Raw genomic sequence first — 13,560 nt, 5'->3', positions numbered from 1 at the left:
CACACTCACTTCTGCCAGAAGAGTCAGTGAATTACAAGCTTTGGTGGCAGATCCACCCTTTACAATTTTTCATCATGACAAGGTGGTTCTGTGTACTCATCCAAAGTTTCTTCCCAAGGTTGTCACTGAATAACATCTCAATCAGTTGATTGTTCTACCAGTGTTTTTTCCTAAACCTCACTGTCACCTGGGAGAAGCGGCGTTACACACTTTGGACTGTAAACTTGCTTTGGCATACTATACTGACTGCACAAAACCACATCAAACATCACCTCAATTGTTCATCTCCTTTGACCCAAACAGGCTGGGATCTCCTATTTCCAACAGAACGATTTTTAACTGGTTAGCAGCATGTATCTTGTTCTGCTTTGCTCAGCCTGGACTGTCATTGGAAATCAGTGACAGTTCATAAAGTCCGAGCTATGGCAGCTTCTGTTGCTTTTCTCAGATCTACTCCTATTGAGGAAATCTGTAAAGCTGCCACCTGGTCCTCAGTTCATACATTCACTTCTCATTATTGTCTAGAAACTTTTTCAAGATGAAATGGGCACTTTGGCCAATCTGTATTATAGCATTTATTTTCTTAAGGCCAACTTCCCACCTTCCCAGTATTGTCAGCTTTCAGGTCACCCATTCATGAGAATATGCTGCCTACTTGTCTTGGGGTAAAGCATAGTTACGTACCGTAACAGGTGTTATCCAGGGAAAGCAGGCAGATATTCTCACAACCCACACACCACCTCGGGTTGGCTTCTTAGCTGGCTTATCCTAACTGAAGGGACCGCACGCCTACGTCGGGCGGGAAGGCACTCGCACATGCGTGGTGCTGGCTATTGCAAACTTTCTAAAGTTTTAAAGTGGCGATGGACTTTTGAAGTGGTCCTTACCAGGGCTCCGTCGGTGATGTCACCCATTCGTGAGAATATCTATCTACTGTCCCTGGATAACACCTAGCGCTAATCGATTTAGTGTGCGCTAAATGCTACGACATCCATTATATTCCTATGGGCATCTTAGCATTTAGCGCACATTAATCTTTAGCGTACGCTAAATCGGTTAGCGCACCTTAATAAAAGAATCCCTATGTTACTATTTATAGAGAATGACATGGGAACAAATTTGTTCCTGTCCCCATGGGATCTAGCTCCATCCCTGTCCCAATCTGCACAAGCCACGAATACTTAAGATTTTAAAGTGTTTTGAGGCTTGCACAGATGAGGACGGGGCTTGCAGGGATGGTGCAGGAACAGGGACAGAACCTGTGGGGATGGGACAGGTATGGAGATAGATTCTGCAGGGATGGGGACAAATTTGTTCCCGTGTCATTCTCTAATTTACCCTCCTACCTCCCCTAGTTGGCTTTTTAGCTTTTTTACTGGACTGATGGTCCAGTGAGCCGACGTTGGGGAGAAAGGCACCGGCATCATGGTAGGAGCAGTCTCGAGGCTCTTCAGTTTTTTAAAGTGACAGTACATTTTTGCACTGTCCGTACCGGGCTCCGTGAATGATGTCACCCACATGGGAGAATATCTGCATGCTGTCCTCAGATAACACCCATTACAGGTAAATAACTGCTCTTTATCTTCCTTCCTCTCCCCCCTCCCCCCAGTGTGTAGGTAAATGATATTTGTTAATTTGAACAGACCACTTGGAATAAACATATTTGATAAACAATGCACATATTTTGTGACTGACTGCCTGCTCTCTATATAAAAACTATGCTACCTACATATGAATCGTGTAAAATGCATGCCTTCTTGGCATTGCACATACTTTATTTGCATAACCTGTGGGGTAATTGTATGCTATTTAAGGAAGAAAAAGCCTTTATAAAATTTCCCCTTTAAAGAAACTACCCAGGCTAACGTTCCTGTTCTGTTCAGATGAAGCAGAAAATGTATTTTTACTGCTCTTCATGCAAATAACAACATCTTTCTTATTGTCATGTGTAGCTGAGTTAACAAGCCTAAGCATTGCTCATAGAGAAGAAATAAGCCTCCTGAAGTCATCTGTGTCAGACCTGGATAAGGAAAAGGACTCCTTACTAGACAACATGGATGAGAAGACGGAGAAATTAATCTCTCTTGATGAAAACCTTAAAACAAAAGTATGCTCTGTATGTTAAAGCAATGTTTTGTTCTTGATTGCTAATCAGTTTACTGTTACTGGGCCTGAATGAAATATTGACTAATTTACCAGGTACTTGTTCCATAATCTTGGAGAAAACAAGAGCCAGAATGCCTTGAACATGCGCAGATGCTCAAGGCCCAGTCCGGCAAGAGGCAAGATCTTTGGGCACTGGCACCTGCTTTGGGTTGGTGCTGCATGCCAGTGCCAGATGGGGGGTAAAGCTTCAGTTTGGGCGGGGGATGCCAGTTCATTGGGGGGGGCATTCGTGAGGGGGGAGGTGATGCCGGTTCGCGGGGGGAGGGGATGTGGAAGCACACCAGTGGCCTCGGGGGGTGAGGTGGAGCAGCGCCAGTGGCCAGAGGGGGAGGGGGGAGGGTGGAACCAATCAAGCACATTTCCCTTACTTCCTATGGGGAAATTCGCTTTGATATACGAATAATTTGGTTTACGATCATGCTTCTGGAATGAATTATGCTTGTAAACCAAGGTTCCACTGTGTGTGTGTTTATATATATATATATATATATATATATATATATATATATATATATATATATATATATATATATACACACACACTAGTCTTGAAGCCCGTTAAATTAACGGGTGCTAGAATAGATGTCTGTCTTTCTTTCTGTCTGTCTCTCTGGCCCCGTCTGTCATTGTTTCTCTCTGCCTCAGCACTGTGAGGTTCTAGAGAATGACACGGTGACAGAATCCGTCACTGCCACCGTCCCCACACATAACCGTGGGAAACCATCCCATGCCATTCTTTAGTGTTTATCTCAACTTCAGTCCTTTTACACCAGCATTCTTCAATGCAAGGCTCGAGGGCCAGTGGTTGTGTCTATTCATACTCTTGATTCTTCCCTCTCTCCTGAAAGAATGCAGATGGTTTATTGCGGTTATCCGCAGGGATGGGGACAAATTCTGTCACCGTGTCATTCTCTAGAACCTCACAGTGCTGAGGCAGCAGCTTTAACCACATCAAATTTGGTACCTTTCCATTACATTTTCAGAGAATAGTTTTGCACCCAGTTATCCAGCCACTGGTCTGTTTTTCTTCCCCCAACCTAACTAAAGCAAATTAGCTCTGATACTCCTGCATCTGAGGCATACGACTCCTGCCATTGAAAGGCTATGTTTCAAGAAACAGATTGATCAGACAAAAGTTAACACCAGCCTTTTTGTGAGGGGGGAGGTGATCACTTGGGTAACCAAGTCTACTTCTACCTTTGTAGTTACCCTGGAAGACTGTTTATAAGCATCTTAAATAAACTAAAACCCATAGGCAAAGCCAGCATCTCTCTCTGTTAACAGGCCACTTCGGTGTGTTTGTAGAGCGCTAGGAAGCCTCTGTAGCCCTTCAAAATACCGCTGTCAATAATTTGAAGGTGGGCTGTCCAGGACCTCCATAGGGCTCCCTCACCGCAGGGGAAGTGCCTCCGGGTGGGGTATTTGGTCTAACGCGCCTTACCGTCACTCCGTACTTGAGCGCAATGCCCTGCAGCGTATCGCCGTCGCCCACCCGGAGCTCCACGTAGCTCTCCACCAGAGGCGCTGTCACGCTAGCCGTACTGCTGTAGGAGCGCGTCTTGGTGCGGGCCAGGCTCTGGGAGAGTTCGCGCAGACCTCCATCAAGGAAAAACAGCACTACCGGCCAAAGTTTATTTTAAAGTTTAAAGCCGCTGCGGCGGCTCCTCGCACTATCGCTGCCTGCGTCGGAAGCCTTCTCCGACGCAGGTGTGGCTGATGAGAGGAGCCGCTGCAGCGGCTTTAAACTTTAAAATAAACTTCGGCCAGTAGTGCTGTTTTTCCTTGATGGAGGTCTACGTGAGCAGGGAGGCGGTGTGGGGCCATTTATTTTTAATTTTGAAGACGGCGCGAGCTGGAGCAAGTCGTCTATCTGCAGACCATCCTGGCCCGGCGTCTGCTGTCCACCGACAGCCGCCTTGCCTCAAAGCCCTCCTCCTGGCAGCCAACGCTCTGCGAGTGCTGGTGTAGCACATGTGCACTCGTGCCGCCACATCCCCGATAGATCAGGGAACACGCGGCGCGAGTGCGCATGCGCTTACAATTTTATTATATAGATATACAGTATATCTTTATGAATATGGGATAACAGGAGAATAGTAAGTTAGCTGCTAACTTTAAGATGGATGACAGGGAAAGGTGGCTGACAGGCCTATTCACCTTTGATTGCTATTTAGTTATTTTTCCAAATCATACTATTTGACTTGGAACCTCAATCAGTACATATTCAAGAACCAAGACTAGCCAACGTGGGACACATGTTTCAGAATGGCATGACATTGTCCCCCTGTATACGACCTGGTATCTAAAGGTTATAAGCTCATGATGACCCAGTTCAACTAATAATTTCTGGGGAAAGGGCTGATGGGCCTGTCTGATCTGGACCAATAAGGTACTCGAGGAACAGGGGGGTTGCAGAGGTAGAGCCAGCCTAGGCCAATGAGAAAGGGCTAGGAGTGAAGGTTCTCTTCCCCCCCCCCTCCCCCACAGGAAGACTGTATCATCAGCTGGCCTTAGGACACATGAACACGAGATTTGGTGGACTCTCCATTCAAATAGCTTCCCTTCTTTTATAAGGCTTCCATGAAGCTTAGGTGCCAATCTGAGAGAGATACTTGGGTAATATATTTTCTTTTTCCTTGATTAACTTTGCGTTTAAAGTTTACAGTTAACAAAATTGTAACTAAGGAGCCAGTGTTATTGCTAAAATACATGACAATATGGAATATAGACATTTAGGGTTAGCTAGGAGCAATCAGCATTAATTTTTGTGTTTGCCAATACTATTCACAGTTTGTAATCCAGATATACTGTACAGCAGGGGTGTCCAACCTGTGGCCTGAGGGCCGCATGCGGCACCGTAAAGTATTTTGTGCGACCCGGTTGAGGTTGATGCAGTGTTTTCTTCTGCTGCCCCTGGGTGTTTACCATCTTGCCGGCTCCATCCTCTGTCTTGCTGCAGCATTTGCGTGTTTGTGCGGCCCCAGTAAAATATTTTTGGCCAATGCAGTCCAGGGAAGCCAAAAGGTTGGACACCCCTGCTGTACAGCAACTGGTAACTTGAACAAATTATACTGTGAATCTATTAATGAATTCTTAATTAGTACTTCCAAATAAACCATTTACAAATTTCCAGCTAGTGCTTCTGTTTGTTGTCATTTTCAGACCTCTGGGTAAAGCATAGCTTAGGGTTGAAAGTTCACTTATGGCTTAATAGCCCATACATTCCTTGTAACAGTTTCATTCTGCATGATACCTTCTTTTATGCTGAAAACAGCCTTTCTCTTAAATCAGGAAGTCCAGCTACCGACTTTTCATTCCACAGATTTGAAGAAAAAGGACAAAGTTTTGGCATTGCTGGATGTCATGAGAGTTCTTCTCCATTATCTTGAGTTGATGAATGATTTTTGTCTCTCAGATCATCTCTTTGTTTTAATGAGTCCTAGCCATCTGGGGAGACTGGCTTCTAAGGCTTCAATTTCAAGATGGATTTGTGTGGCTATTTCTTCAGCATATATTGGATATGGTAAACGACTACCAATTTCTTTGAGAGCAACTTTACGAGGAGTGTGGCTTCCTCATGGGCAGAGTCCAGGATAGTTCCGCCCAATGAGATTTGTAGCTATGTGGTCCACTCTTCTTACTTTCTTGAAGTTTTACAGGGTAGATGTGGTAGCATGAATGGAGACTGCTTTTGGATCCTTGGTGCTGGCAACAGGCACATCTGTCGCCAATTTTCAGCATCGAGTCTCTCGATGCATGCCTTTCATCGATGCTATCATTTGTCAGTGCAGGCTGTCAATTCTAAAGTGTGCTGCCCCTTCAGGTATCAACACTTCGACACCCTGCTACACCGCTTGAAGGCATATGGTACCAGTGCATCTATTCATTTTGTTCAACATCTGAGGACTATGTAATGCATTGAATTACCCTCAATGGCATCAACGGTACCAGCGGATGAACCATCAGTACCGGTATACTCCTTCTGTGATCAACTGAAGGAGTTTTTTAGGAAGGATATCTGTGACATTTTCAAGTTGCATGCACCATTGATACTAACATCGAATCCCTCAGTAATGGCCCAAGCTGAACATAGCACATAAAGGCCCGCAGGTGCCGACTACAGTTTTTTCTTTGCATTGATGAACATCGAGATCTCATGACATCATCACGGTACCAATTCTCCTTCCCTTTGACATTCCCTTTGACATCATCAGTTTGGTGCTCCCAAGAACCTACGGCCTGGCTGCCCTGAGTAGGCCTGTTCTTACCATCAGAACAGCATTGACACAGAGAAGCCACACACTGCACGGGAGAAGGCACTGGCAAATCACTCCTGTACTCTGCTGGGAAACATCACAGGGTGGATTCCTCATTGTGACTCAGTGGCCGACTGAGTGGTATAATCCATCCATCCATCATCTTTTCATCGAATGAGTACTTCTTGACATTTCTCAATCCACAATCTTATGATGTACCAGATATAGATTGTGACCTGTCTTCATACACTGACATACACTGAGTGTGAGTCTACATTATCTGCTCCAGAATCATATGGCATCCCTTTGAATCCATCTCCTCTTCCTTTTTTTTCCTAAGTATATCAGGCAGCTACGGAAAAGCTCTGACTATTAAATTGGAGTCAGATACTGAACCCAGAGCAGATTTTTAATACATTAGATTATGATGAGCTTCTTAAAGAAATTCTTAAGTTACCTTTGTCTTTCTTTTAGGATGCCCTCTTTAAGAGCTGGGAGAACCTGCTTTCTCTTACTATTGCTCCCAGCAAGATTGACTCTCTTCAACCCTGTACTGAGAGTTTCCTGACTTCCAGCTGTGAATACTGAACTCACTGATCCAGATCATTGATTTCCTCATACTCTACACTTGGAAACTGAGACTCTTACTCATTGTTCTCCGCTGTTCATACTCGCATTGACAGTGCTATTGAGAACTATTGCAGGGATCCACCATGGGTGCAGAATAACAACGTGGTGAACAGGGTGTGTATTCTTCATAGTTTGCAGCTTATTAAGCATGGCACAACTCTTCTGTTTATCACTATATCATAATACCTCCATCAAAAATGTAGACCGAGTTCGGATGGATCGTCTTGGATCATCTATCCCACCTATCATAAAAACTCTGCTTATTACATTACTAGGACTCTGTCAGAGGGATCTAACCTGTGTGTGTAGAGCCTGCTAAGCTGGATCACCTCCCACATTTTTCCATTTACCAGAGAGATCCACTATCAGTGTAGAGCCTTTAAACTGGATCATCTTTCTTCATTGACTGTCTTTTTCCTCCACATTCTCCGCTGAGGCCTCGAAGATGGAGAATACTATATCAGATGGTTCATTGATTATGTTCTCTCAGCAGGATCAACCAGGTTCTTCAATGCAGAACGTCTACCACTGTACCAGTCCAGGAGATATTCACCATATTTTTTTTATATTATCTTACCCTATTGCCCATTTGCTAATGGCAAAAGGACAATGTAAAGATCAACCTTCATCTCTATCCACTTTTTTATTCTAAAGAACTTGGAGGCTTGGGAGTGGCTGTAGGGGAGGAGGAGGAGGCCATTATATATTTTATCCTTTTCTGGCTTTCTCTGTCTTCATTAGGGTCTAACTTTATAATTCTAGACCTGTTCTTGAACTTTTCCTCGCCCATTCTGGAACGTTAACTACTAGCTGGTACACTGGATTATAAACAGGTTCACACTCATATTTTCAGAATCCAATATGGATCTCTACACATCTTCATTTTTTTCTGCATTTGGTATTGTTCCAATACTTATATTGGGAAGTGCCTTCAGAGCATTACTGTTTTTCTACCTGTTATACAGCTATGGTGTATACTGGAGAACAGACACAAGAAACAAGAGAGCACATATGAACCATCGCTCAGTAGTCACGTGCAGTGAACTGTAGACTGACCCTGGTTCAACTCCTACTTCAGTTCTATTACTGGGTGCAAGTCCCTACCCTGCTGATGACTTATATATATCTATTTATGTCCGTTTCATTCCTCACTTCCCATTCTTCTCTGTGGCTCATAGGAAACAACACAGCTGTAAACTGTCTCCACCAGCTGCACAATTCAAAATGGCGTGGTGCTGACTACAGTATACTGAAATCCAAGGGATTTACAATTAAAACCTATCTCAGTTTTCTGACAACACTACTGTTCAAATCCTGTGATCAGTGGCGTACCAAGGGGGGAGCGGTCCGCCCCAGGTGCACGCCCCAAGCGGGTGCACAGCCGGCCACCCTCTCTATTCTGCCGCTGCTGCTTTTCTTAACCAGCAGCAGTGGCAGTAAACTATAAAGAGGGGTGTCCGGTCTATCTTGTGCTTCCTCCAGCCGTTCTTCAGCATCTGGCCAGCTCCCCTGCTCAAAGCTGCGGCGGAAGCGTTCCCTCTGACGTCACGACATCAGAGAGAAGATTTCCGACGCAGCCACAGATCGGGTGAGGTGTAGACGCCCGTGGCTTTGAGCAGGGGAACCGGCCAGACATGCTGGGCAGGGAAGAGAAATGTTGCTGCTGCACAGGGAAAGGGGGGAGGGTAGAAATGCTGCACAGGGAAGGGGGAGGGTAGAAATGCTGCACAGGCAAGGGGGGGGGAGAAATGCTGCTGCTGCACAGGGAAGAGAGGGAAATAAATGCTTTTGCTGCAGCACTCAATTAGGAAGAGAGAGGGAAGGACAGAGAAGGAAGACAAGGAAGAGGAACCAGAAATGCCAAGTCCATGGGAGGGAGGGAAAGGAGATACCAGATCATGTAGGGGGAGAAAGAGATGCCATGGCATGGGGGAGGGAAGGAGATAGAGATACCACACCTTGGTGTGGAGTGGGAAGGAAGGAAGGAAGGAAAGGAGAAGAGAAAGAGAGAGATGCCAAAGCATAGGGGAGGGGGTGGAGACAAAAAGGAAGAGAGGGTGAAGCTGAAATGAATCATGTGCAAAGGAGAGAAGGGACCCCGGATATACAGTTTATTGAAGGGACACAGAAAGAGGGAAGATGCCATATGGAAGAGAGAGAGGGTGGATAGTAGATGGAAGGGACAGAGAGAGTGTGGGCAGTAGATGGAAGGGGTAGAGAGAGAGGGCAGAAGCTGGGTGGAAGGGGCAAAGAGAGGGCAGATCATGCATGGAAGGGAGAGAGGGGAAACGCTGTATAGAAAGAAGAGAGCAAAGAGAAGATAATTAAAGCAGAAACGACAAAAGGTAGAAAGATTTTTTTTGTTGCTTTACTTAGAATCAAGTAGTATTGTAACTGTATTGATAAAAGTTTATAAATAGGAAATGGAAATAAGGCAATTTTTTGGACTAAACCCCTTTCCTCAGGACAGGATACCATAACAGCAGTATACTGTACTGTTCTGAAGAAAGATTTGGCCTCTGAAAGCTAAATGAAAAATGGATTAGTCCAATGAAATGGTATTTTCTTATTTCTCATTATTTGTTTTATTTTTAGTTGTTAATTTGTAAAGTGGTGATTGTTATGTATCAGTTTTTTCAAATTTACATCTACTGTCTTTATATTTTGCACAGTATTAGGGGACATGTGTCACTGTTTTTGTGCTGTTGCATTGTATGCAGAGTTTGGTTTCTTGGCGGTTCAGTTTAACTTTTGTCTACATATTTCTATTTTTAGTTTGTGATTATTCCATATTGGGCGAGGGTGTATCTCTGTTCTGGGTGTATGAAAAGAACATAGTTTTCAGTTGGCATTGACTACAGGACCAATTGACTGTGCGTGATCTGGCTTGTTTAGTTTTACAATGTATGTGTTGGTGTTCTAGTGCTCACTGCAGTGTTTAAGATGCTGCCTTTTCCTAGGTACACTCTTGTCGTGCGTTATGTGTACTGTTACTAAAAATCATATTTTTGATATATATGGGGGGGAGTCAAAACATGATGGGCCCCGGGTGTCACATATGCTAGGTACGCCACTGCCTGTGATGTTGGTTTTGTAGCTCGCTGTGACCCCTTTCTTTTTCTAGCAAGTTACATTCCACTTATTTCTTTTATTGGGCACCCTGGCGCTGTCTGCAGTAGTTCCTACACTCCTCCTTCAGGGTTCCAAAGCCTACTCTGTACATTTATTTGCTTGGTAATATTGTTTTCATTCCACATGCCAGTATGCCTTTCTTCCACTCATAATTCCATCACATGTTTCAGCTGGAAATAATGTTTCTAGCTTTCTATCAATTCTCTGGCTTGTATTGCTACAATACAAAAATAATGCCTCGTACTGAGTCTATGATTCTTTTCCCAATACCTCTTTTCACTCCCAATACCTGCTGATAAAACTCTGCAAGGTAGCAGTTACCTCATCCAACTTCTCATAAACTCTCTGAAATTTTTGATCAAGGACAATGCCAGAACCAGGAAAACTTCTATCATAGTGCTCCTCAATAGAGAGGGGTGAACTAAGGGACTGAGTATCCACCATTTTGGCAAAGTGGTCCTTTTTACTAACTTAGCTGCCATCTGACTCATAGGGCATCTCCACACACACCTGATCCACCTCTAATGATTACTGGTTCAGATTGGGAAGGAATCAGTCGTCTAGCTGAGTTAGCTTGATTCTATCAGAAGGGCCCAGAGGCTCAGAAGAAAGATGTTCCTTTATTTACCTTATCATGTGACTTCTCTTATTATTATAGTACCTGGAAGACCGAGTTTTACTCGGAGAACTAGGGTGAGTGAGTTGCAGGGGGAAGTGGGAGCAGTAGCTATAGAGACAGTGCCTTAGCAACCCTGTCTTGCTTTTCCCTGCAGTCTGTTGTGTGGCTAAGCTTCTTTAGGAATGTCTGACCAAAGGGCTACAGTGGGAGGCCGGAGCAGCAACTACAGAGAGAGTGTGTTAGCAACCTTCTGTCCTATTGGCTGACTAAGCTTCCTTAGGAATGTCTGACCAATGGGCTTCAATTAACTTTGTATCACTTTCCATGGATCCCCTCCAGCTTGCATTATCTTTAGCCGTGTTCTCCCTTTTACATTCCATATCTCTTCCCTCAGCCTCACAGTCTCACAGCCTTAGCAACTTTCAGTCCTACTTGCAGCCTATTGAGTGTCTAAGCTTTCTTAGCAATGTCTGACCAATGGGCTGCAGTTCTGTATGTATCATTTTCCATGCCTCCCCCAGCTTGCATTAAATTCAGTTGTGTTTTCCCTTTTAGATTCCATATCTCTTCCCTCAGCTTCTCTTTCCCTTACAGCCCTTTACCTACACTGCAGCTTTTCTTCCTTAGCCAGCCAATAAACTGCAGAGGAGACAGAACCAATAGGTTATGAGACATCAACCTTCAGTCCTGGTTTTCATTGTAGCCTATTGACTGACTAAGCTTTCTTATGAATGTCTGACTAATGGTAGCAGGGGGAGGTGGGAGCAGTAACCACAGAGACAGTACCTTATCAATCTTCAGTCCTACTTTTTCCTGCACTTTGGGGCCCATCCTGAGGGCACTCAATTTATTTATTTATTAGATGCCTTTGTGGAACACTGTCTAAGCTTCCTTAGGAATGTCTGACCAATGGGCTGCAGTTGTCTTTGTATCACATTCAATGCCTCCCCTGGCTTGCATTAAGTTTGGCTGTGTTCTCCCTTTAACATTCCATATCTCTTCCCTCAGCCTCTCACAGAGACAATGCATTAGCAACCTTCAGATCTGCTTTGCCTTGCAGCCTATTGGGTGGCTAAGCTTTGTTAGCAATGTCTGGCCAATGGACTGCAGGGGGAGGTAGGAGCAGTAGCTACAGAGAACACTGCCTTTAAGCTTCTTTGGGAATGTCTGACCAGTATGCCACAGAGGGAGGCATAAGCAATAGCTACAGAGATACTGCCTTAGCAACCTTCAGTCCTGCTTTTCCCTGCAGGTTATTGGCTGACTACGCTGCTTTAGAAATAGAAACATAAAAACATGAAGAAGGACCAAATGGCCCATCCAGTGTGCCCATCCACAGCATCTACTATCTCCTCCTCTCCCTAAGAGATTCCATGTGCCTGTTCCATGCTTTCTTGAACTTGTCTGTCTCCACCACCTCCACCAGGAGACTATTCCATGCATCTACCACCCTTTCATTAAAACAGTATTTCCTTAGAGTACTCCTGAGCCTAGCACCTGTTAATTTCATCCTATACTTTCTCATTCTGGAGCTTCCTTTAAAAAAAAGAGATTTGCCTCATGTGCATTTATGCCATGTAGATATTTAAACATCTCTATCATATCTCCCCTCTCCTGCCTTTCTTCCAAAGTATACATATTGAGATCTTTAAGTCTGTCCCCATATGCCTTATGATGAAGACTAGATACCATTTTAGTAGCCTTCCTCTGGACTGACTCCATCCTGATTATGTCTTTTTGAAGGTGCAGTCTCCAGAATTGTACACAATATTCTAAATGAGGTGTCCCCAGAGTTATGCACAGAGACATCAAAACTTTCTTTTTCCTACTGGACATACTGCTCCTTATGCACCCTATCATTCTTCTGCTTATGCCATCACCTTTTCAACCTGTTTGGTCACCTTAAGATCATCACATACTGCCATACCCAAATCCTGTTTCTCTTTCATGTACAAAAGTTCTTCACTCCTAAACTTTACCGTTCACTCGGGTTTTTGCAGCCCAAATGCATGACCTTGCATTTCTTAGCATTAAATTTTAGCTGCCAGATTTCAGACTATTCTTTAAGTTTTGCTAGGTCCTTCCTTGTGTTATCCACACTATCAGGGGTGTCAATTGCAGATTTTGGTATCATCTGTAAAGAGTCAAATCTTACCTGACAAACCTTCAGCAATATCACTTACAAAAATGTTATAAAGAACAGGCTAAAGAACCGAACCTTGAGGCACACCACTGGTAGCATCCTTTTCCTCAGAGAGATCTTCATTGACCACTACCCTTTGTTGTCTTCCACTCAATCAGTTCTTGACCCAGTGTGTCACTTTGGGGCCCATCCTGAGGGCACTCAATTTATTTATTTATTAGATGCCTGTGTGGAACACTGTCGAAGGTTTTGCTAAAATCTAAATACACCACATCTAGTGCACTCCCTCTAATTCTCTGGCCACCCAGTCAAAGAAATTGATCAGATTTGTCTGACAAGACCTGCCTCTAGTGAATATTGCTTTGGGTCTTGTAATCCACAGGATGCTAGAAACGTCATAATTTTAAGTGTTTCCATTAATTTACTTACCACAGAAGTCAGACTTACTGGCCTTTGGTTCCCTATTTCTTTACTCTCAGTCCACATCCACCTTTCTCCAGTCCTCTGGCACCACTCCTGATTCTAGAGAAGCATTGAAAAAATCAGCCAGCAGAGCTGCTAAAACTTCCCTAAGGTCCTTCAGTACCCTTGGATGTACACTATCTGGCCCCAAC

At 44.2% G+C, this 13,560-nt stretch overlaps 1 protein-coding gene across 1 annotated transcript in view; it reads left to right on the top strand.

The window, feature by feature from the left end:
* TSGA10 (testis specific 10) overlaps positions 1 to 13,560 on the top strand; it is a 418,936-nt gene that overhangs the window by 266,584 nt on the left and 138,792 nt on the right. Inside the window, 1 exon segment of the mRNA XM_033947421.1 lies at positions 1,953 to 2,116. Within this exon segment, the coding sequence (XP_033803312.1) occupies positions 1,953 to 2,116 (164 nt within the window).

Source organism: Geotrypetes seraphini, chromosome 6, assembly GCF_902459505.1.
Source record: "Geotrypetes seraphini chromosome 6, aGeoSer1.1, whole genome shotgun sequence".
NCBI lineage: Eukaryota > Metazoa > Chordata > Amphibia > Gymnophiona > Dermophiidae > Geotrypetes > Geotrypetes seraphini.
Note: the sequence above shows the minus strand (reverse complement) of the source record. Positions and strands in the feature narration are given on the sequence as shown.